The following is a 23,050-nucleotide window of genomic DNA, read 5'->3' as shown; positions in this document are numbered from 1 at the left end:
GCAAATAGCTATTGACGCTATTCATAGCCATAGCATGGCCGAATAGCTGCGTTAGCATCGCCGATAAAATGTGCGGACCAAACGATCAGGACTTTTGCATTTTGTGATAATGGAGCAACTTAAATCCGTCGATTGGTAAGTGTTTTATTCGCATTAAATGTGGGTGGAAGGAAACGTAATGTAGTTGCAAATGCATCTGCAGGTTATCCATACATCTCTGTGCCATGTCTCCTTTAGCACCGCCGGTAAATAGCACATAAATTAGCACATAAGTCAACATCAACAAAACTCATCTTAGTGATTTTGTAGACTTTATCATTGCAAATGCATCTGCAGGTTATCCATACATCTCAGTGCCATGTCTTTCATCGCCGGTAAATAGCATGTTAGCACTGATTAGCATAGCATGTTAGCATTGATTAGCGTAGCATGTTAGCATCGATTAGCTGGCGGTCACGCCGCAACCAAATATGTCTGATTAGCACATAGGTCAACAACAAAACTCACCTTTGTGATTTCATTGACGTTATCGTTGCAAATGCATCTGCAGGTTATCCATACATCTCTGTGCCATGTCTGTCATCGCCGGTCAAATGTGAAGACACTTTCGCATCTTCGGGCCAGTGGTGCAACTTGAATCCCTCCCTGTTAGTTTTGTTACACCCTCGGACAACACACCGACGAGGCATGATGTCTCCAAGGTTCCAAAAAATAGTCGAAAAAACGGAAAATAACAGAGCTGAGACCCGTGCGTGTAATGTGTAGAAAATGAAAATGGCGGCAGTATTACCTAGGGGACGTCACGTTCTGACGTCATCGCCACCAGAGCAATAAACAGAAAGGCGTTTAATTCGCCAAAATTCACCCATTTAGAGTTCGGAAATCGGTTAAAAAAATATATGGTCTTTTTCCTGCAACATCAAGGTATATATTGACGCTTACATAGGTCTGGTGATAATGTTCCCATTTAAACGATTAGTCATTTTGAAGTTCAACTTCAGCATTGGAGCATTCACACGCAATTCCTTCAGGAAATTGCTCATCTAGTTGTCAATTGACGCACCTTTGCAGTTATATTTACCATATTTTTCGGACTATAAGTCGCAGGTTTTTTTCATAGTTTGGCCAGGGGTGCGACTTATACTCAGGAGCGCCTTATGTGTGAAATTATTAACACATTACCGTAAAATATCAAATAATATTATTTAGTTCATTCATGTAAGAGACTAGACGTTAGTGATGGGTTGATGAGGCGTCATGTAGCGTTTCGACACAGGCAAAACTGTATTGATACTGTGTCAATACTGTGTCACTAAATACTGACATCTGCTGGACATTAAAAATCCCTACAGGCAACCTATGGACCGACTCAACTGACACTGATTTTATGACCTAGTATATACAATAATATAAACCAAGTCATTGTATTTCATTTAGGTTTATTTCATATCTTCATTTAAATAAAAATATATTTTTATCTTTTTTAGATACAGTCAATAAATAATGTGAACATGTATCATAACATGGAAATCTAAGAGAACGTGTTGTGAATGAGGATACTTGTGGACTGGGAATTTTTATTTTTTATCTTTTTTTTTTACATGCGCTCTGAATACGCACTGTTGATTTATTGATTGAAACTTTTATTATTAGATTGCACAGTTCAGTACATATTCCATACAATCGACCACTAAATGGTAACACCATAATAAGTTTTTCAACTGGTTTAAGTCGGGGTCCACGTTAATCAATTCATGGTAAAAACGTAATGAGTGATCCATGGAGCTGGATTTGAACCAGTGCCCTAAGGAACTCAGCATGAGCATCTACAGCTCTCCACTCTACCAACTGAGCTACCGAAACGGTTCAACATTAAAACACGTACCGTTATAGACTTACTAACAGATAGAGTAGAAACTTTGAGAGAACAGGATGAAACGACAAGGAAATGAACACAAATACCTTTTTTCCGATATATGATCACACCGCCTTCCGCCCGATTGTAGCTGAGATAGGCGCCAGCGCCCCCCGCAACCCCAAAAAAGGGAATAAGCGGTAGAAAATGGATGGATGGATGATCAAAATATTCCCACACCGCGGAAATGATCTCCGACAACGATAAATTACAAATGACCAACGACAGAAGTGCGGCGATTCTGTTGGCAGCAGCATCTCGTTGACATATGCGCTTTCCTATAAACACAGTTTGGCGCGCAGTCGCATATCGTTCACGTGACCGACACAGCTCATGATCGGTCACGTGACTTTCGAAAAGCGGTACGCGCACAGACACAGCGTTTTGCTCTATAAGCTCGACGCATGCGGTGATGCATCGGTGTTGCCGGACCCCTCACTACTAGATGTATAAGATTTCATGGGATTTAGTGATTGGGAGTGACAGACTGTTTGGTAAACGTATAGCATGTTCTATATGTTATAGTTATTTGAATGACTCTTACCATAATATGTTACGTTAACATACCAGGCACCTTCTCAGTTGGTTATTTATGCGTCATATAACATACACTTATTCAGCTTGTTATTCACTATTCTTTATTTATTTTAAACTGCCTTTCAAATGTCTATTCTTGGTGTTGGGTTTTATCAAATACATTTCCCCCAAAAATACGACTTATACTCCAGTGCGACTTATATATGTTTTTTTCCTTGTTTATTATGCATTTTCGGCAGGTGCAACTTATACTCCGGAGCGACTTATACTCCGAAAAATGCGGTACATGCACGACCCTTCAGTTTGCAGCAGATTAAAGTTAGTCCCATTTTATGACTTTCCCCTGTATTTAAGACACTCGACGTCCATTGCATCCGGTCTCCCCTAGAGGGGTGGGATGGGGGGGGGGGTTCTCATAGTCATAAAAGAAGAGGACTGTTGACAAACTAGTGAGCATCCTGGATGATGCCAGTCATCCTCTGCATAGCGTTATCAGTTGCCAGAGGAGCCTGTTCAGTGCTAGACTGCTTCATCCCAAGTGCAGGACTAATAGACTCAAAAACTCCTTTGTCCCACACGCCATTAGACTGTACAACTCCTCTCTGGGGTGGGGGGAGGGGGGTACTAGGATGACAGGGGATGCAAAACAATAACAGTGCAATACTTTTTCATAACATGGTCACTACTGCCTACTTTGTCTTGTTATATTCTTATTTTACTGTTATATTTTTATTCCCATTGATGCTTTTTAGTTTTTATCCATCCATCCATCCATTTTCTACCGCTTATTCCCTTTCGGGGTCGCGGGGGGCGCTGGTGCCTATCTCAGCTATTCTTATTGTAATATTTCTCTATTTTGTTTCCATTTAAACCCCCATTATTTACTTTTTACTTTTATTTAAATTGATCTCAACTCTGTACACTGCTGCTGGAATTTAACTTTTCCTGAAGGAATCAATAAAGTACTATCTATCTATCTATCCACATTGACGTCCCACTGGGTTGTGAGTTTTTCCTTGCCCTTTTGTGGTCTCTGAACCGAGGATGTCGTTGTGGCCTGTGCAGCCCTTTGAGGCACTTATGATTTAGGGGATATATAAATAAACATTGATTGATTGATTGATTGATTGATTGATTGATAGGGCTTCACGGTGGCAGAGGGGTTAGTGCATCTGCCTCACAATACTAAGGTCCTGAGTATTTCTGGGTTCAATCCCAGGCTCGGGATCTTTCTGTGTGGAGTTTGCATGTCCTCCCCGTGAATGCGTGGGTTCCCTCCGGGTACTCCGGCTTCCTCCCACCTCCAAAGACATGCACCTGGTGATAGGTTGATTGGCAACACTAAATTGGCCCTAGTGTGTGAATGTGAGTGGGAATGTTGTCTGTCTATCTGTGTTGGCCCTGCGATGAGGTGGCGACTTGTCCAGGGTGTACCCCGCCTTTCGCCCGATTGTAGCTGAGATAGGCGCTAGCGCCCCCCGCGACCCCAAAGGGAATAAGCGGTAGAAAATGGCCGAGGGCAGTAGGTCAGCAAGAGTTGTCGTTGTGGCCGTATTAAATAAATTCATTTATTGTTTTACTTTGCTTCTTATAACTTTCAGAAAGACAATTTTAGAGAAAAAATACAATCTTAAAAAATGATTTTAGGATTTTCAAACACATATATCTTTTTACCTTTTAAATTCCTTCCTCTTCTTTCCTGACAATTTAAATCAATGGTCAAGTATTTTTTTTATTTTATCGTAAAGAATAATAAATACATTTTAATTTAATTCTTCATTTTAGCTTCTGCTTTTTCAACGATGAATATTTGTGAAGTAATAAACTTATTATGATTGAAATAAAATAAAAATATTTTGGCAAATCTAAAAAATCTGTAGAATCAAATTTAAATCTTATTTCAAAGTGGATTTTAACCTATTTAAAACATGTCATCAAAATTCTAAAATTATTCTTAATCAGGAAAAATGACTAATGATGTTACATAAATAATTTTTTTTGTTTTTTTAAAAAGATTTGAATAAGCTACTTTTTCTCTTAATTTATTTCGGTTGAATTTTGAATTTTAAAGAGTCAAAAATTGAAGAGAAACTATGTTTCAAAATTTTATTTTCATTTTTTTCGTGTTTTCTCCTCTTTTAAACCGTTCAATTAAGTGTTTTTTTCATCATTTATTCTCTACAAAAAACCTTCCGTAAAATGAAAAAAAAATTGTACGATGGAATGACAGACAGAAATACCCTTTATATATATATATATATATATATATATATATATATATATATATATATATATATATATATAGGTTTATTTATTAAAGGTAAATTGAGCAAATTGGCTATTTCTGGCATTTTATTTAAGTGTGTATCAAACTGGTAGCCCTTCGCATTAATCAGTATCCAAGAAGTAGCTCTTGGTTTCAAAAAGGTTGGATGGATGGATGGATGATTGATATATAAATAGTGCCATCAGCAGGAATAATGCTGTACATTGCATTAGAGGAGATTTTTTTGGTTTGTTTGTTTTTTACTTAATACACATGATAGGAATCATAAGAAAAATACATTTACAACACAAAACAGTGGTACAAATATTGATATTATTAGTTTGTATTATTTTTAATAATGACAAGGGCCTCCACTGACCTCACGTCACCATAATATTACTCTTATAGGCGCCTAAAAAAGAGGTCTGTTTCCCACGTGCGTACAATGGGGGCCTTTGTGTGCCATCCTCTCTCCGACCCCAGTCCCCTCCTCCCTTTTTGTTGAAAACTTGTTTGTAATGTGATGAGCATCACACACTCTGACCAACACACACTTGGCATTTTGCACGAGTAAGTGCGCTCAAAATGCTAATTTTGAGTATGGAATTGTGCGACTTGAGACCGAGAGTATGTGTTCATGGTCCTTTATTTACCCTCTCTGTCCATCCAGGTAGTGACTTTTGGAGTGACCATGAAAAGAGTGACTTCAACACAGCCCTGAACACGTATGGAAAAAACTTTACACGCATTCGCCAAATGGTACAAAGCTCCGCACGCTGACGATGATGATATATAGCGATGCTGATGCTGACCAGCAGACATGCGTGATTTTGTGCTTTGTTCTGTTGTTTTGTCTGTGTGACCTCTTACTAGACTTAGACAAACTTTATTGATCCACAAGGAAAATTGTTCCACACAATAGCTCAGTTATAAAGGATTGAAAGGATAAGGGTGAAAGGCACAAAAAGAGTGGACTAAAACTGTACAATAGTAGCAATATAAAATATAACATGTATGTAATATTTAAAATATTTCATATTTTAAATAATATATACTGATATATTATATTATTATATTATATTTTTATATAATATATACAATATATGACAAATCCCAATTACCATGTACAATATTACAGTGTATGTAACAGCTGCAGCAAAAAAAAAAGGGCTGCATAAAATAGAGAGTAGATTCAGCAGAAAATAGTTAGTGCTGCAAGGGATTCTGGGTATTTGTTCTATTGTGTTTATGTTGTGTTACAGTGCGGATGTTCTCCCGAAATGTGTTTGTCATTCTTGTTTGGTGTGGGTTGACAGTGTGGTGCATATTTGTAACAGTGTTAAAGTTGTTTGTACGGCCACCCTCAGTATGACCTGTGTGGCTGTTGACCAAGTATGTCTTGGATTCACACGTGTGTAAAAGCAGACGTAACGACAGGTTGTAGAGGATGCTAAAGGCAATGCCTTTAAGGCACGCACCCCCAATATTGTAGTCCGGGTGGAAATCGGGAGAAATTCGGGAGAAGGGTTGCCCTTTGGGAGATTTTCGGGAGAGGGCACTGAAATTCGGGAGTCTCCCGGGGAAATCAGGAGGGTTGGCAAGTATGGCAGTTTGTCCAGTGTCCTCCTGTCCCTCACTGACACAAACGCCTCCAACTGTGTGCCAAAAGTTTGGCCGGCTTTCCGGATCTCCAACAGCTTGCTGCACACATTAAATGACCTAAGCTAGCTCAGGAAAAAGAGTCTGCTTTGCTGTTGTCCTTCCAGTCCAGTCTGTTGTTCAAGTGGAGTCCCAGGTACTGATACTGCCACCTCCCGGCCATGGATGTTGATGGGCTCCACAGGGGTCGTTTTTTTCTTGAAGTCCATGTCCTTGGTCTTGTTCACATTAAGGAGCAGATGGTTATGTTAAGGGATGGTGAAAAATACAGCCCAGTGCTACCCCGGTTTCCTGTCCGAAGCAACGTCGAAAACAGATTTAAATGTAAATCCAATGAATCCACTCCCGAAAATATCAATACAAAAAGTGTTTGTGGAGAATAATGATAGTTTTACACGCAGAAAGCACACCTGGTGACACATGTGGCAATGAGCAACATAGGAAGGAGCGGAAGGAAGATGGACACCACATGTATGTTTTTTTACGTGTTCTTTCTTTATTTCAATAATGTTTTTCACCGTCTTTACTAAAGTGCTGGATATTTCTCGCAGTCGTACTTGACTACAAAACTGCAGAGACTTGTGGTGTACTACGGAGGTCCCCAACCTTTTTTGCACCACGGACTGGTTTAATGTCGGCATTATTTTCAGGGACCGTCTTTCCACATAAATACAGCAAAAATAAGTGCATGAAAAATACAACTTGCTATAATGCGGAATTACATCAGGGGTCACCAACGCAGGCCCCAGGTAGCCCGTAAGGACCAGATGAGTCGCCCGCTGGCCTGTTCTAAAAATAGCTCAAATAGCAGCACTTAACAGTGAGCTGCCTCTATTTTTAAAATTGTATTTATTTACTATCAAGCTGGTCTCGCTTTGCTCAACATTTTTAATTCTAAGAGAGACAAAACTCAAATAGAATTTGAAAATCCAAGAAAATATTTTTAAAGATTTGGTCTTAAATCAATCAATCAATCAATCAATCAATCAATCAATCAATCAATCAATGTTTACTTATATAGCCCTAAATCACTAGTGTCTCAAAGGGCTGCACAAACCACTACGACATCCTCGGTAGGCCCACATAAGGGCAAGGAAAACTCACACCCAGTGGGACATCGGTGACAATAATGACCCAGTGGGACGTCGGTGACAATGATGACTATGAGAACCTTGGAGAGGAGGAAAGCAATGGATGTCGAGCGGGTCTAACATGATACTGTGAAAGTTCAATCCATAATGGATCCAACACAGTCGCGAGAGTCCAGTCCAAAGCGGATCCAACACAGCAGCGAGAGTCCCGTTCACAGCGGAGCCAGCAGGAAACCATCCCAAGCGGAGGCAGATCAGCAGCGCAGAGATGTCCCCAGCCGATACACAGGCGAGCAGTACATGGCCACCGGATCGGACCGGACTCCCTCCACAAAGGAGAGTGGGACATAGAAGAAAAAGAAAAGAAACGGCAGATCAACTGGTCTAAAAAGGGAGTCTATTTAAAGGCTAGAGTATACAAATGAGTTTTAAGGTGAGACTTAAATGCTTCTACTGAGGTGGCATCTCGAACTGTTACCGGGAGGGCATTCCAGAGTACTGGAGCCCGAAATGAAAAAGCTCTACAGCCCGCAGACTTTTTTTGGGCTTTGGGAATCACTAATAAGCCGGAGTCCTTTGAACGCAGATTTCTTGCCGGGACATATGGTACAATACAATCGGCAAGATAGGATGGAGCTAGACCGTGTAGTATTTTATACGTAAGTAGTAAAACCTTAAAGTCACATCTTAAGTGCACAGGAAGCCAGTGCAGGTGAGCCAGTACAAATGTTAGAGTTGTATTATTAAATAGAGTTCGGTGTCTAGCAGGACCGATAATCAGCATTTCCGTTTTTTTGGCGTTGAGTTGCAAAAAGTTAGCGGACATCCATTGTTTAATTTCATTAAGACACGCCTCCAGCTGACTACAATCCGGCATGTTGGTCAGCTTTAGGGGCATGTAGAGTTGGGTGTCATCAGCATAACAGTGAAAGCTAACACCGTATTTGCGTATGATGTCACCTAGCGGCAGCATGTAGATGCTGAAGAGTGCAGGGCCAAGGACCGAACCCTAGGGAACTCCACACGTTACCTTAACATAGTCCGAGGTCACATTGTTATGGGAGACACATCCTATGAGTAAGATAAGAGTTAAACCAAGACAGGGCTAAGTCGGACATACCAATTCGTGTTTTGATACGTTCTAATAAAATATTATGATCGACAGTATCGAAAGCAGCGCTAAGATCGAGGAGCAGCAACATAGATGACGCATCAGAATCCATCGTTAGCAATAGATCATTAGTCATTTTTGCGAGGGCTGTCTCCGTGGAGTGATTTGCCCTGAAACCGGATTGAAAGGTTTCACATAGATTGTTAGACGCTAAGTGTTCATTTAACTGCTCCGCAACAATTTTTTCGAGGATTTTTGAAATAAAGGGAAGGTGAGACACCGGTCGGTAGTTTACCATGAGGTCAGGATCGAGGTTAGGTCTTTTAAGAAGAGGATGAATAACCGCTTTTTTGAATGCTAGGGGAACAGTGCCCGAGGAAAGTGATAAGTTTATAATATTTAGCACTGATGGACCTAATAATACAAAGAGCTCCTTGATCAGTTTCCCAGGAAGAGGGTCAAGTAAACATGTTGTTTGTTTTATTCCATTTACACGTTGTAACAATTCCTCTAATGTTATTTCCTCAAAACGAGAGAAACTATTTTGGAGGGCAGTATCCGCCGTATATACAATCGTGTCAGTGTTAATGGACCCCCGTTGTAGCTGGGACGCATTGTCTTTAATCTCCTTTCTAATGACTTCTATTTTCTTACTAAAGAATTGCATAAAGTCATCAGCTGAGTGGGTGGTGCTACTGGAAGGAGTCCGTTGTTGGGTTAGCGATGCTACCGTACTAAACAAAAATTTAGGATCGTTTTTATTACGGTGTATGAGATTTGAGTAATATTTAGCTTTAGCTAAGGTAAGCATGCGTTTATAAGTTTAGTCGTGCGCCATTTGCGTTCCAGCTTTCTGCATAATAATTTCTGAGCTCTAGTTTCTTCTGTAAACCACGGGGTGCGCTTTTTTGGAGCCTTTTTTAACTTTAGCGGTGCTATGTTATCAATGGTTTCGCGCAGGGCGTCGTTAAAGTTGTTAGTGAGGTTATCAATAGAGCCCACATACTTTGGGAATGGTGCCATTACCGAGGGCAGTAGGTCAGCAAGAGTTGTCGTTGTGGCCGTATTAAATAAATTCATTTATTGTTTTACTTTGCTTCTTATAACTTTCAGAAAGACAATTTTAGAGAAAAAATACAATCTTAAAAAATGATTTTAGGATTTTCAAACACATATACCTTTTTACCTTTTAAATTCCTTCCTCTTCTTTCCTGACAATTTAAATCAATGGTCAAGTATTTTTTTTATTTTATTGTAAAGAATAATAAATACATTTTAATTTAATTCTTCATTTTAGCTTCTGCTTTTTCAACGATGAATATTTGTGAAGTAATAAACTTATTATGATTGAAATAAAATAAAAATATTTTGGCAAATCTAAAAAATCTGTAGAATCAAATTTAAATCTTATTTCAAAGTGGATTTTAACCTATTTAAAACATGTCATCAAAATTCTAAAATTATTCTTAATCAGGAAAAATGACTAATGTTACATAAATAATTTTTTTTGTTTTTTTAAAAAGATTTGAATAAGCTACTTTTTCTCTTAATTTATTTCGGTTGAATTTTGAATTTTAAAGAGTCAAAAATTGAAGAGAAACTATGTTTCAAAATTTAATTTTCATTTTTTTCGTGTTTTCTCCTCTTTTAAACCGTTCAATTAAGTGTTTTTTTCATCATTTATTCTCTACAAAAAACCTTCCGTAAAATGAAAAAAAAATTGTACGATGGAATGACAGACAGAAATACCCTTTATATATATATATATATATATATATATATATATATATATATATATATATATATATATATATATATATATATAGGTTTATTTATTAAAGGTAAATTGAGCAAATTGGCTATTTCTGGCATTTTATTTAAGTGTGTATCAAACTGGTAGCCCTTCGCATTAATCAGTATCCAAGAAGTAGCTCTTGGTTTCAAAAAGGTTGGTGACCCCTGGGCTACAATATGTCACATTTATGTTTCATATGTTCATTATTGTGCATTGTATCATGTCACAAAGTTATAACAAATCGCAACTTCTTATGAGGAGTTATATTGTACATCTATAAACAGTCGTTTATAAATTATTTAATGTTTCTCTGCGGCCCGATATCAAATGCTTCACGGACTGGTGCTGGTCCCCGAATCGGTAGTTGGGGACCACTGGACTGTACTATGTTATTCAACAAATAAATACAGATTCAACCACCGGAGATGATGCCAGAAGGGTGACGATGTGAAAGAGGAGGATGACTACTACTAATAATAACAACAATAATGTGGTCACTATAATTATTTTGAATCACTATTTTTAGCGATTCCATTCATAACTTTGATTCACAAAATTTCTAGGCGCAGGGAGGGCGTTGAGGGGTTCCGGTTTGGTGGCTGCAGGATTAGGTCTCTGTTTTTTGCAGATGATGTGGTCCTGATGGCTTCATCTGGCTAGGAACTTAAGGTCTCACTGGATCGGTTCACAGCCGAGTGTGAAGCGACTGGGATGAAAATCAGCACCTCCAAGTCCGAGTCCATGGTTCTCACCCGGAAAAGGGTGGAGTGCTATCTCCGGGTTGGGGAGGAGACCCTGCCCCAAGTGGAGGAGTTCAGGTACCTCGGAGTCTTGTTCACGAGTGGGGGAAGAGTGGATCGTGAGATCGACTGGCGGATCGGTGCGGCGTCTGCAGTAACGCGGACACTGTATCGATCCGTTGTGGTAAAGAAGGAGCTGAGCCGGAAGGCAAAGCTCTCAATTTACCGGTCGATCTATGTTCCCATCCTCACCTATGGTCATGAACTTTGGGCAAGATCATGGGTACAAGCGGCCAAAATGAGTTTCCTCGACAGGGTGGCTCTCCCTTAGAGATAGGGTGATAAGCTCTGCCATCCGGGAGAAGCTCAAAGTAAAACCGCTGCTTCTCCATATTGAGAGGAGCCAAATGATATGGTTCGGGCGTCTGGTCAGGATGTCACCTGGACTCCTACCTAGGTAGGTGTTTAGAGCACGTCCGACCAGTAGGAAGCCATGGGGAAGACCCAAGACACGTTGGGAAGACTATGTCTCCCGGCTGGCCTGGGAACACCTCAGGATCTCCCGTGAGGAGCAGGACGAAGTGGCTGGGGAGAGGGAAGTCTGGGCTTCTCTGCTCGGATAAGCGGAAGTAGCTTTTACAGATCCTTATTTTCTGCTTAGCTGTACATAACTTGAATTGTTGAGAGCAGGCTAACGGACAGTTACGTTAGTAAACCTCACTCCCTGACAACTTCCAGAGTAGTGCTCGCTGTTAGTCCAGTGGTCAGCACACCCGACTCTAATAAGACCGTGTCCCCTTGCGGAATAGGGTATAAAGACACAGGGTCGAACCAGCTGGGTTACGTGTGGACACAGTTGGACTCGAGCCGTGTATTAATAACTGAGTGAAACTTAGATCTGTGGAATCATAGGTGGGACAATCGATCAGTGTGTTGGGTGCAATGTACGTACGTACGATAACTAAGACGATGTACAAAAACCTATTTTTGGCAATGAAACTGTCATTGAGAACCAAATCCGACAAAATTCAGAGCGTGCAAAAAACAAGGTACGACTGTACTGAGAGTACATTTCCACACGTAAGAGTGTTAGACTATTTTGTTTGCACGCTGCAGGTGAAGACCAAGACAACACACCAGTGTGTGGAGTTTTACTACAATAACAAGAAACTTCAAGACAAATGGAGAAAACAAGAAGAGCAGGAGAAGCAGCAGGAAAAGTTCAAGGAGGTCCATTACCCTTGCAAGCAGTGCGGCAAGTGGGTCCAACCGCGTCTTTCTTCATCGAGTGTGACGAGGCGTCCGGTAATCGTTTCTTTGCTTCCTTCAGAATTTTCTTCAAGATTCAGTCACGCAACGCTCACATGAAGATCCACCGGCAGCCTCAGGAGGACTTGACTGACGAGTTCACTCGGCATTTTGCCGTCAATCACCCACACCCTCTGGAAGCACCACCTGTGTCGTTTCCGTGCGCAGACAGTCTGCTCACCCTAAATCTTGCTGACATCTGCACATCAGAACACGTCTTAAACGGCAGCTCTGACTCTCAAGTAAGAACTATCGCTGATGCCGGAGGCTCAAAACTAACAGAAACCCAACCGTCTGCCCTCGCGTTTGACCAGTCGTGGGCTTGCTTTGACGATCTGTTCTGCGAGAGTTCACAGGAGGTAGGGAGAGCTCAGGCGGGTGAGACCAAAGAGCCAATCGGCTGGTTCTAGTCATAACCTTGCCTTAAAAATCAGGGTGTCTAAAATTTTTACATCAAGGACTGCATGGTTAAAAAAAAACAAAAGAAAAAAAACAAAGAATGCACGGGTATACAGTGGGGCAAAAAATTATTTAGTCAGCCACCGATTGTGCTAGTTCTCCCACTTAAAATGATGACAGAGGTCTGTAATTTTCATCATAAGTACACTTCAACTGTGAGAGACAGAATGTGGAAAAAAAAATCCAGATATTCACATTGTAGGGATTTTAAAGAATTTATTTGTAAATTATGGTGTAAAATAAGTATTTGGTCAATCATTCAAGCTCTCACTGATGGAAGGAGGTTTTGGCTCAAAATCTCACGATACATGGCCCTATTCATTCTTTCCTTAACACGGACCAATCGTCCTGTCACCTTAGCAGAAAAAAAGCCCCAAAGGATGATGTTTCCACCCCCATGCTTCACAGTAGGTATGGTGTTCTTGGGATGCAACTCAGTATTCTTCTTTCTCCAAACACGACGAGTTGAGTTTATACCAAAAAGTTCTATTTTGGTTTCATCTGACCACATGACATTCTCCCAATCCTATGCTGTATCATCCATGTAACCATCTTGGTATAAACTCAACTCGTCGTGTTTGGAGGAAGAAGGGGACAGGCCGATTGATCCGTGTTAAGGAAAGAATGAATGGGGCCATGTATCGTGAGATTTTGAGCCAAAACCTCCTTCCAACAGTGAGAGCTTTGAATGGTTGACCAAATACTTATTTTCCACCATGATTTACAAATAAATTATTTAAAATTCCTACAATGTGAATTCCTGGATTTTTTTTCACATTCTGTCTCTCCCAGTTGAAGTGTACCTATGATGAAAATTACAGACCTCTGTCATCATTTTAAGTGGGAGAACTTGCACAATCGGTGGCTGACTAAATACTTTTTTGCCCCACTGTACTTTGATTGTTTTCATTTAGTAAAAGAAATGTTAAAAGAGACCTAGATTTTCTTTATTGTCATTCAAATTTGAACTTTACAGTACAGATAAGAACAAAATTTTGTTGCAATAGCTTGTGTAGTGCAGGATAAAAGAGCAATAAGGTGCAGAGTGTTTGTATTTACAAAAGAAGGTGCAGATATAAATAGACTACTGTAAAGATAAATATATTGCACTTTTGCATATGTATCCACGTTTACGGATATATGTTATATTGTCTTCATATTCCAGCGAGTTTTTTGGGGGGAATTGAGGGGATTATTATGATGCGTTCAAGAGTCTCATAGCCTGAGGGAAGAAGCTAAAACCAATGTTAGAAGATAAGATAAAATAAAAACCACATACTGCATGTCAGCTTTGCATTTTTCATCCCCTTACCTTACCTCTTTTTCTACTTTTTACCCACTTTTTTTCAAACAGTTATTGTATTTTTCTGTATTAAAATTATATATATTTTTCTAGTGTACGGTCCGGTCCGTGCATTGGGTTTTTTGCTCTTTTTACAACTTTCTTTATTGTTGGTTTTTTTTTACACAAAAACAGTAGTGGGCTGTAAATGACCCCCGGCTGCACTTTGGACCTCACTGCATGAAATGTTTACGCTCACTTTTGAGATTTAAGCTTCTTTAGTGTGTTGAACAATGTTTACCTATGACCCGATTTTTTATTTATTTTTTACGTACATTGTCAGTTCTTGTTCTCGATGTTGTTAGTTTAGTTTTTCTGTGTCGTCAAACTGATTATCATGCACAGTTTACTCCGGCGTCTTATCTTTATTTCCTATTTCACAACAGCCTTTGATCCTTACTGTGAATGAACAAGTGTGGTAAGTTACTTCGATCTTCACGTGAGGCCATGTGTGTGCTGTTCCAAAAATCTGTGCAAACAGTGACCTTTAAAAAGGGCCTCCCCATGATTAAAGTCTAACATGTCTACTGCCCTTCTGCATACAGTACAGTCCTTCTCATTTTTTTTTTGTTACACCTCCCAAGGAAGAAGAAAATGGTTTTATACTATACTATGAATACTGTCATTTCCCTATTAATATGTTATAGTTACACTTCTGCATAACATTGTATCCTTATGAAGAAAAAATAAGGAAATATAGATCAACTTCCAACAAAGAAGAACATTAACATTGTTTTGTTACATTGTAACAGAAAATCATTTCCAAAAAATGTAGTCTTTATGAAAACTATGAATAGTATTTTTCAATATGTTTTGACCGACAATAAACTAAAAAAATACATTCAAATTGATCAGCAACATTAACTAAGGAGCACAATGTACAAACCCCAAAACCAGTGAAGTTGGCATGTTGTGTAATTCATAAATAAAAACAGAACACAATAATTTGCAAATCCTTTTCAACTTATATTCAATTAAAATAGACTGCAAAGATAAGATATTCAATGTTCGATCTGAGAAACTAAATTTTTTTAACAACTCTCAGTAAACATTTGGGAACCGACGAGACCAATTTTTTAAACTTTTCAGGTGGAATCATTTCCCATTCTTGCTTGATGTACAGCTTAAGTTGTTCAACAGGCCGGGGTCTCCGTTGTCGTATTTTACGCTTCATAATGCGCCACACATTTTAAATGGGACAGAGGTCTGGACTACAGGCAGGCCAGTTTAGTACCCGCAGTTTTTTACTATGAAGCCACGCTGTTGTAACATGTGGCTTGGCATTGTCTTGCTGAAATAAGCAGGGGCGTCCATGATAACGTTGCTTGGATGGCAACATATGTTGCGCCAAAACCTGAATGTACCTTTCAGTATTAATGGTACCTTCACAGATGTGTAAGTTACCCATGCCTTGGGCACTAATACACCCCCATACCATCACAGATGCTGGCTTTTGAACTTTGCACCTGTAACAATCCGGATGGTTCTTTTCCTCTTTGTTCCAGAGGACACAACGTCCACAGTTTCCAAAATCAATTTGAAATGTGGACTCCTGAGACCAAATAGCACTTTTCTACTTTGCATCAGTCCATCTGAGATGCGCTCTGGCCTAGCCAAGCTGGCTGTGTTTCTAGGTGTTGTTGATAAATGGGATTCGCTTTGCGTAGTAGAGTTTTAACTTGCACTTACAGGTGTAGCGACGAACTGTAGTTACTGACAGTGGTTTTCTGAAGTGTTCCTGAGCCCGTGTTGTGATATCCTTTACACAGTGATGTCGCTTTTTGATGCAGTACCACCTGAGGGATCGTACGTCACGGGCATTTAATTTTTGTTTTCGGCCTTGCAGTGATTTCTCCAGATTCTCTGAACCTTTTGATGATATTCCGAACCGTATATGGTGAAATCCCTAAATTCCTTTCAATGGCTTTTTGAAAAATGTGGTTCTTAAACTGTTAGACAATTTGCTCATGCATTTGTTCACAAAGTGGTGACCCTCGCCCCATCCTTGTTTGTGAATGACTGAGCACTTCATGGAAACTTCTTGTATACCCAACCATGACACCTAGCTGTTCCCAATTAGCCTGTTCACATGTGGGGTGCTCCAAATAACTGTTTGATGAGCATTCCTCAACTTTCTCAGTCTTTTTTGCCACTTGTGCCACTTTTTTTGAAACATATTGCAGGCATTTGATTCCAAATGAGTTATTATTTGCCAAAAAATAACAAAGTTTTCCAGTTCGAACGTTAAGTATCTTGTCTTTGCAGTCTATTCAATTGAATATAGGTTATAAAGGATTTGCAAATTATTGTTTTCTATTTTTATTTCCCATTTACACAACGTGCCACTTCACTGGTTTTGTGGGTTTGTATAAGGCGATTTAACCTTTGAAACAAAAATGAACAATTATCATTATTATTAATCCAAACGAGAAAAATCTGAATTTGTGGCTTTTCGAAACAAGGTTAGGTCCAACTATTTGAGAATGACTGGTATATAATACAAGATACAAGATGCTTTATTTGTCATTGCACCCGAAAAGTACGATGAAACTTATATACAATCAACCCACCAAAGTAGCAGAAACACAAATATGACAGGAGTAGATAGGGAGGCTGATGGATCGCTGCATGGTCGGCGCACAGCAAAAGATAGGAAAAAGGAAAAGGAGAGAGAAAATTGCAGTATTGGAACTCTGCTTTGACATTGCCTCTCCAGAGTGCTCACAAAGGGAGATTACCCACGAGTGTGGAAATGGTAGTGAAAATATATGTGACATACCCACACAGTGACTGCCTCCCTTTGTCTTGAAGATTTGATGGCATTGCGAAATGTGTAAAATGATGCTCACTTGGTAGAATGCCTTCAATCTACGCCTCATATTTGTGGCACAGAGGATGACACACCCATACCCTGTTGTCAAGTTGTGCTCGACTTATTTTCTCCCTTAACTGACATGCTTTGCAACATATTTATCATATTCCAAATATACAATCACCGTTTCCATATGAGTTGGGAAATTGTGTTGGATGTAAATATAAAAGGAATACAATGATTTGCAAATCATTTTCAACCCATATTCAGTTGAATATGCTACAAAGACAACATATTTGATGTTCAAACTAATAAACATTTTTTTTTTTGCAAATAATCATTAGCTTTAGAAATTGATGCCGGCAACACACGAAAAAGAAGTTGGGAAAAGGGGCAATAAATACTGATAAATTTGAGGAATTCTCATCAAACACTTATTTGGAACATCCCACAGGTGTGCAGGCTAATTGGGAACAGGTGGGTGTCATGATTGGGTATAAAAACAGCTTCCCAAAAATGCTCAGTCTTTCACAAGAAAGGATGGGGCAAGATACACTTTTGTCCACAACTACGTGAGCAAATAGTCAAACAGTTTAAGAACGACGTTTCTCAAAGTGCAATTGCAATATATTTAGGGATTTCAACATCTAAGGTCCATAATATCATCAAAAGGTTCAGAGAATCTGGAGAAATCAATCTACGTAAAAGGCATGGCGGGAAAACGTTTATCCCTCGGATGGCCCTGTATCAAAAAACGACATCAATTTCTAAAGGATATCACCACATGGGCTCAGGAACACTTCAGAAAACCACTGTCACTAAATACAGTTCGTCGCTACATCTTTAAGTGCAAGTTATAGCTCTACTATGCAAAGCGAAAGCCATTTATCAACAACATCCAGAAACGCCGCCGGCTTCTCTGGGCCCGAGATCATCTAAGATGGACTGATGCAAAGTGGAAAAGTGTTCTGTGGTCTGACGAGTCCACATTTCAAAATGTTTTTGGAAATATTTGACATCGTGTCATCCGGACCAAAGGGGAAGCGAACCATCCAGACTGTTATCGACGCAAAGTTCAAAAGCCAGCATCTGTGATGGTATAAGGGTGCATTAGTGCCCAAGACATGGGTAACTTACACATCTATGAAGGCACCATTAATGCTGAAAGGTACATACAGGTTTTGGAACAACATAAGCTGCCATCTAAGCGCCGTCTTTTTCATGGACGCCCCTGCTTATTTCAGCAAGACAATGCCAAGTCACATTCGGCATGTGTTACAACAGCGTGGCTTTGTAAAAAAAAGGGTGCGGGTACTTTCCTGGCCCGCCTGCAGCCTAGACCTGCCCCCCATCGAAAAGGTGTGGCACATTATGAAGCGTAAAAGACGACAGCGGAGACACCGGACTGTTGAACGACTGAAGCTCTACATAAAACAAGAATGGGAAAGAATTCCACTTTCAAAGCTTCAACAATTAGTTTCCTCAGTTCCCAAACGTTTTTTGAGTGTTGTTAAACGAAAAGGTGATGTCATACAGTGGTGAACATGCCCTTTCCCAACTACTTTGGCACGTGTTGCATCCATGAAATTCTATCTTAATTATTATTTGCAAAAAAGAAAAATTTTTATGAGTTTGAACATCAAATATCTTGTCTTTGTAGTGCATTCAATTGAATATGGGTTGAAAAGGATTTACAAATCATTGTATTCCGTTTATATTTACATCTAACACAATTTCCCAACTCATAGGGAAACGGGGTTTGTAAAAAAAAACAAAATCCACATCAGAGGACTATGAAGGAAGAATAAGGTTACACAGAAAACAGCAAAAATTGAAATTGCTCAAATTCCTGAAAAATTGCACACAGTAGATCCATGCCTATTCCGACCATTTTCCATCTGTAAATAATTTGTTTATAGTCTGTTTAAAGTGGTAACTTAAATCACCATCTTTTGAAACAGGTTTTGTCTGATTAAAACAACATGTTTTTCCTTTCCATAATGCTATTTAAGAGTGTTTTCTCTTGGTTTGTCATTGTTAGTATTCTTTCATTGTTTTGTCTTTCTTTACTGCAGGTGTCTCAGACACGGGTCTCAGGTTCGATCCCCGCTTCCGCCATCCTAGTCACTGCCCTTGTGTCCTTGGGCGAGACACTTTACCCACCTGCTCCCAGTGCCACCCACACTGCTTTAAATGTGACTTAGATTTTGGGTTTCGCTATGTAAAAAGAGTCACTAGAGAAAATTCACCTCATTCTACAGCAGGGGTCTCAGAAACGCGGCCCGCGAGACGTTATTTTGCGACCCCCACCTTAATATGAATTTTAATGTTATTGCGGCCCGCAAGTTTTATATGAATATTGTTGTAATGGGCTTCACGGTGGCAGAGGGGTTAGTGCGTCTGCCTCACAATACGAAGGTCCTGCAGTCCTGGGTTCAAATCCAGGCTGGGGATCTTTCTGTGTGGAGTTTGCATGTTCTCCCCGTGAATGCGTGGGTTCCCTCCGGGTACTCCGGCTTCCTCCCACTTCCAAAGACATGCACCTGGGGATAGGTTGATTGGCAACACTAAATTGGCCCTAGTGTGTGAATGTGAGTGTGAATGTTGTTTGTCTATCTGTGTTGGCCCTGCGAATAGGTGGCGACTTGTCCAGGGTGTACCCCGCCTTCCGCCCGATTGTAGCTGAGATAGGCGCCAGCGCCCCCCGCGACCCCGAAAGGGAATAAGCGGTAGAAAATGGATGGATGGATGGATGGATATTGTTGTAATGTTATTTGAGTCCAAAATGGCTCTTTCGACGTTCTGGGTTGCCTACCCCTGCGTTAGTGGAAAAGCGGTAAGTGAGTGAAAGCGACAGAGATGTTGCCATGGAGACGAGGGTTTTCTTACGTGCCCGGCTGCAGTCATACTGCGACACCTGTCCGTCAGTAATAACAGTCCCCGATAACTTGGACCAATTCAAATTGTTATTTTTTTTCTTTATTGTTTAATTTGCATTGCCTCACACGATGAACACTACATATATTTCTATATGACACCGGATAACACTCCGGGAGCCCTCACTTTTTTGCGCTCGCTATCCCGGTACTTTCCCGGCTATTAGCCGCTGACCGCCGTGTTGCAGTAGGGAGGGAAAGTGGAACAACACACATTGCGGAAATAACATTATTCTCCGCGCCTCGGCTGAATACAAATATATTCCATACTGAGGAGTATGCAACATTTTTTTAGGAAATCTTTTCTTGTGGCCCAGCCTCACCCAGACTCTGCATCCAGTGGCCCCCAGGTAAAGTGAGTTTGAGACCGCTGCTTTACAGGATATGTTTAATAATCCACCTACACCTCACATCTCAAATTATTCCAGTCTTTTCGCAATCGGTTTATTTATTTCCCTGGTATCAGATCCATATAATAAAATAGATTTTATATAGCACTGAAGTACCGCTATTGTAAGCATACTTGCCAACCTTGAGACCTCCGAATTCGGGATATATATATCTATATATCTATCTATATATATATATATATAGATAGATATATAGATATATATATATATGTATGTGTATATATATATATATATATATATATATATATTTATATTTATATCCGTTTGGCCATCGTGTTCAATGAAGAAGTCTAATCTACAAAATTTGCAGTCAGCATACCCCTTCCCCTTTGAGCTGTTCTGGATGAACTGAAATTATTGTTTTCCGATCATTTTGGAACGTGCAAGCATACTTCTTCTTCTTACTCGTCGTCACCATGTCTCTTCTTCGTTCTTCTGCTTCGTCTCTGTTAAGTTTTTGGACATTACTACTTGCTGTAGTTTTGATGCAATTCATGATGGGAATCCAGATGTTGTGTGTCAGTTATTAAGGTGCCGGCTGGAATAAACACATGCTGAGAAATAGCTCCGTGCCTGCCTACTTTATGGGTTATAGATAAACCCATGGATAACGGAGACATATGTAATAGTCTCCTTTTCAGGTGAGAGAGGACGCTGAAGGCGGTGCATATAAGGCACGCCCCCAATATTCTTGTCCGGGTGGAAATCGGGAGAAATTCAGGAGAATGGTTGCCCCGGGAGATTTTCGGGAGGGGCACTGAAATTCGGGAGTCTACCGGGAAAATCGGGACGGTTGAAAAGTATGATTGTAAGGCTACTTTCCTTGTTAAAACAGACTTACGTATTTTCCGGACTATAAGGCACCCCTAAAATCATTTCATTTTCTCAAAAATCCATAGTGCGCCTTATAACCCAGTGCGCCTAATGTGCGGCATAATTCTGGTTGTGGTTACTGACCTAGAAGCAATGTTATTTGGTACATGGTGTAACGATAAGCGTGACCATTAGATGGCAGTCATACATAAGCGATATGTGTAGACTGCAATATGATGGCAGTAAACAACACCAAAACTTTAAATGTGCCATTGAGAATATAGAACATAACACACGGCGCTCAAAAATCTTTCAAAATGTTTTTAGTATGACTTTGGTGGGCTATGAAGCCGTACTGCTTGAACGATTGTCGGCGTGTTAAACATTTGAGTAATATTATGATGTGTGTTTAAAGACCGCAAAATTGCATCTATTAGCAGACATGTTACCTGGCGTTTTGTTTTGCAATGTTATGTAAAAGCAACTTTTCTTCCCTTCTGGTACCTGCTGATCTGTATTTGGGATCTGCATAAGTCCTGAAAATGTGCGCGCCTCCACCTTTGTAGTCCGTGCCTTTGTAGTCATAAGCTTCTTTTTTTTGTCTACCTTCTTATGTGGCATTCATCTTCCGCTGTTGGCATTTCTAAAGCATCGTAAAGTTCTTACTAATATCTGTCAGTAGACTAGCTATTAAAGCGCTAAAAACTGTAGTGGGTTTACATTATTCACCCACGGAACTTTAGTTATTAAAGGGTTATTAGACGGTTTTTCATAGGACACATTTCCGGCGATGATGTTGCATTGTTGAGCCACGGATGAGAAGATGCTGCTCCGTTATTAATTTAAATAAAGTCTGAATGTTATTAAAACTGTTAGCTCCATGTTTTGACACTTCTTCCTCTCCAGTCCTTGCACGCTACACAGCTACGGCAAAGATGACGGAAAGATGGGAAGACACTGTCGAAGGTGAGCCACGTAATTACTTGAAAATGGTATGTAAAACATAATCTATGCAACATTTTGACCAAAGAACCACCATTACATGTTATGTAGACCAGTGGTCCCCAACTTTTTTGTATCCGCGGACCGGTCAACGCCTAATAATTTGTCCCGCGGCCTGGGGGGGGTGTAAGGGGGGAGGCTTGGGGGAGTCCTTTTTTAAAAAAAAATTATTTTTCATGAAAAAGGGACGTTTTTATCATGAAAAAGGGAGGTTTTTGTGGTCGGTGCACTAATTGTAAGTGTATATTGTGTTTTTTATGTTGATTTAATAAAAATAAAAATAAACTTTTTTTTTTTTTTTTTTTTAAATAAAAATTAATTTTAAAAAATCTTCTGCGGCCCGGTGGTTGGGGACCACTGATGTAGACCACAAGGAAGTGTTTTAAATCTAGAAAGAAATCATCATATGACCCCTTTACTGCGGCTTTTGTACAAAAAAAATACCTGAATAGACCCGCTCATCGGCAGTCCGCCTTATAATCCGGTGCCCTCTATGGTCCGAAAAATACGGTACATGTTACTGAATGGCTTTTTGGCTATGGCTACTCTACATTTAATTTCTTTCTCACATGATTCCTCTCTTGATTTGGTCTGTTCTAAATACATAAATTCTTCAACTTGGTCAATGTTTTTAATATGAATTGTGAGCATTTTGATGTTCTTGGTCTTCTCTGTATCCATTTTCATTCCATTTATTTTTCCTGCATTCTTGACGGTAGGTTTTGCAGATTGTTTTCATTTTCAAGTGTCCAGTAGAGTAAAAAGATATCCACTTATACCAACAACAACTTCTCAAAGATACCGACAACAGGAATAACTTCCACATGTATGGTTAAGACAGATCTGTTGGACAT

At 39.8% G+C, this 23,050-nt stretch overlaps 1 protein-coding gene across 3 annotated transcripts in view; it reads left to right on the top strand.

Annotated features, from left to right (window-relative positions):
* Positions 1–12,977, top strand: part of LOC133560791 (uncharacterized) — a 48,553-nt gene extending 35,576 nt beyond the window's left edge. For 2 of the 3 annotated variants that reach the window (XM_061913720.1, XM_061913721.1), the window contains exons 10-12: positions 5,389–5,477; positions 12,231–12,373; positions 12,445–12,977. In XM_061913720.1, coding sequence (XP_061769704.1) covers positions 5,389–5,477; positions 12,231–12,373; positions 12,445–12,832 — 620 coding nt within the window. In that variant the 3' untranslated portion in view covers positions 12,833–12,977. Of the gene's footprint in view, positions 1–5,388; positions 5,478–12,230; positions 12,374–12,444 lie in introns of those variants that run through there. The other variant, XM_061913722.1, reaches the window with a different exon arrangement.
* Positions 12,978–23,050: the final 10,073 nt, after the last annotated feature.

This window comes from Nerophis ophidion, linkage group LG10, assembly GCF_033978795.1.
Source record: "Nerophis ophidion isolate RoL-2023_Sa linkage group LG10, RoL_Noph_v1.0, whole genome shotgun sequence".
NCBI classification, from domain to species: Eukaryota; Metazoa; Chordata; class Actinopteri; order Syngnathiformes; family Syngnathidae; genus Nerophis; species Nerophis ophidion.
Note: the sequence above shows the minus strand (reverse complement) of the source record. Positions and strands in the feature narration are given on the sequence as shown.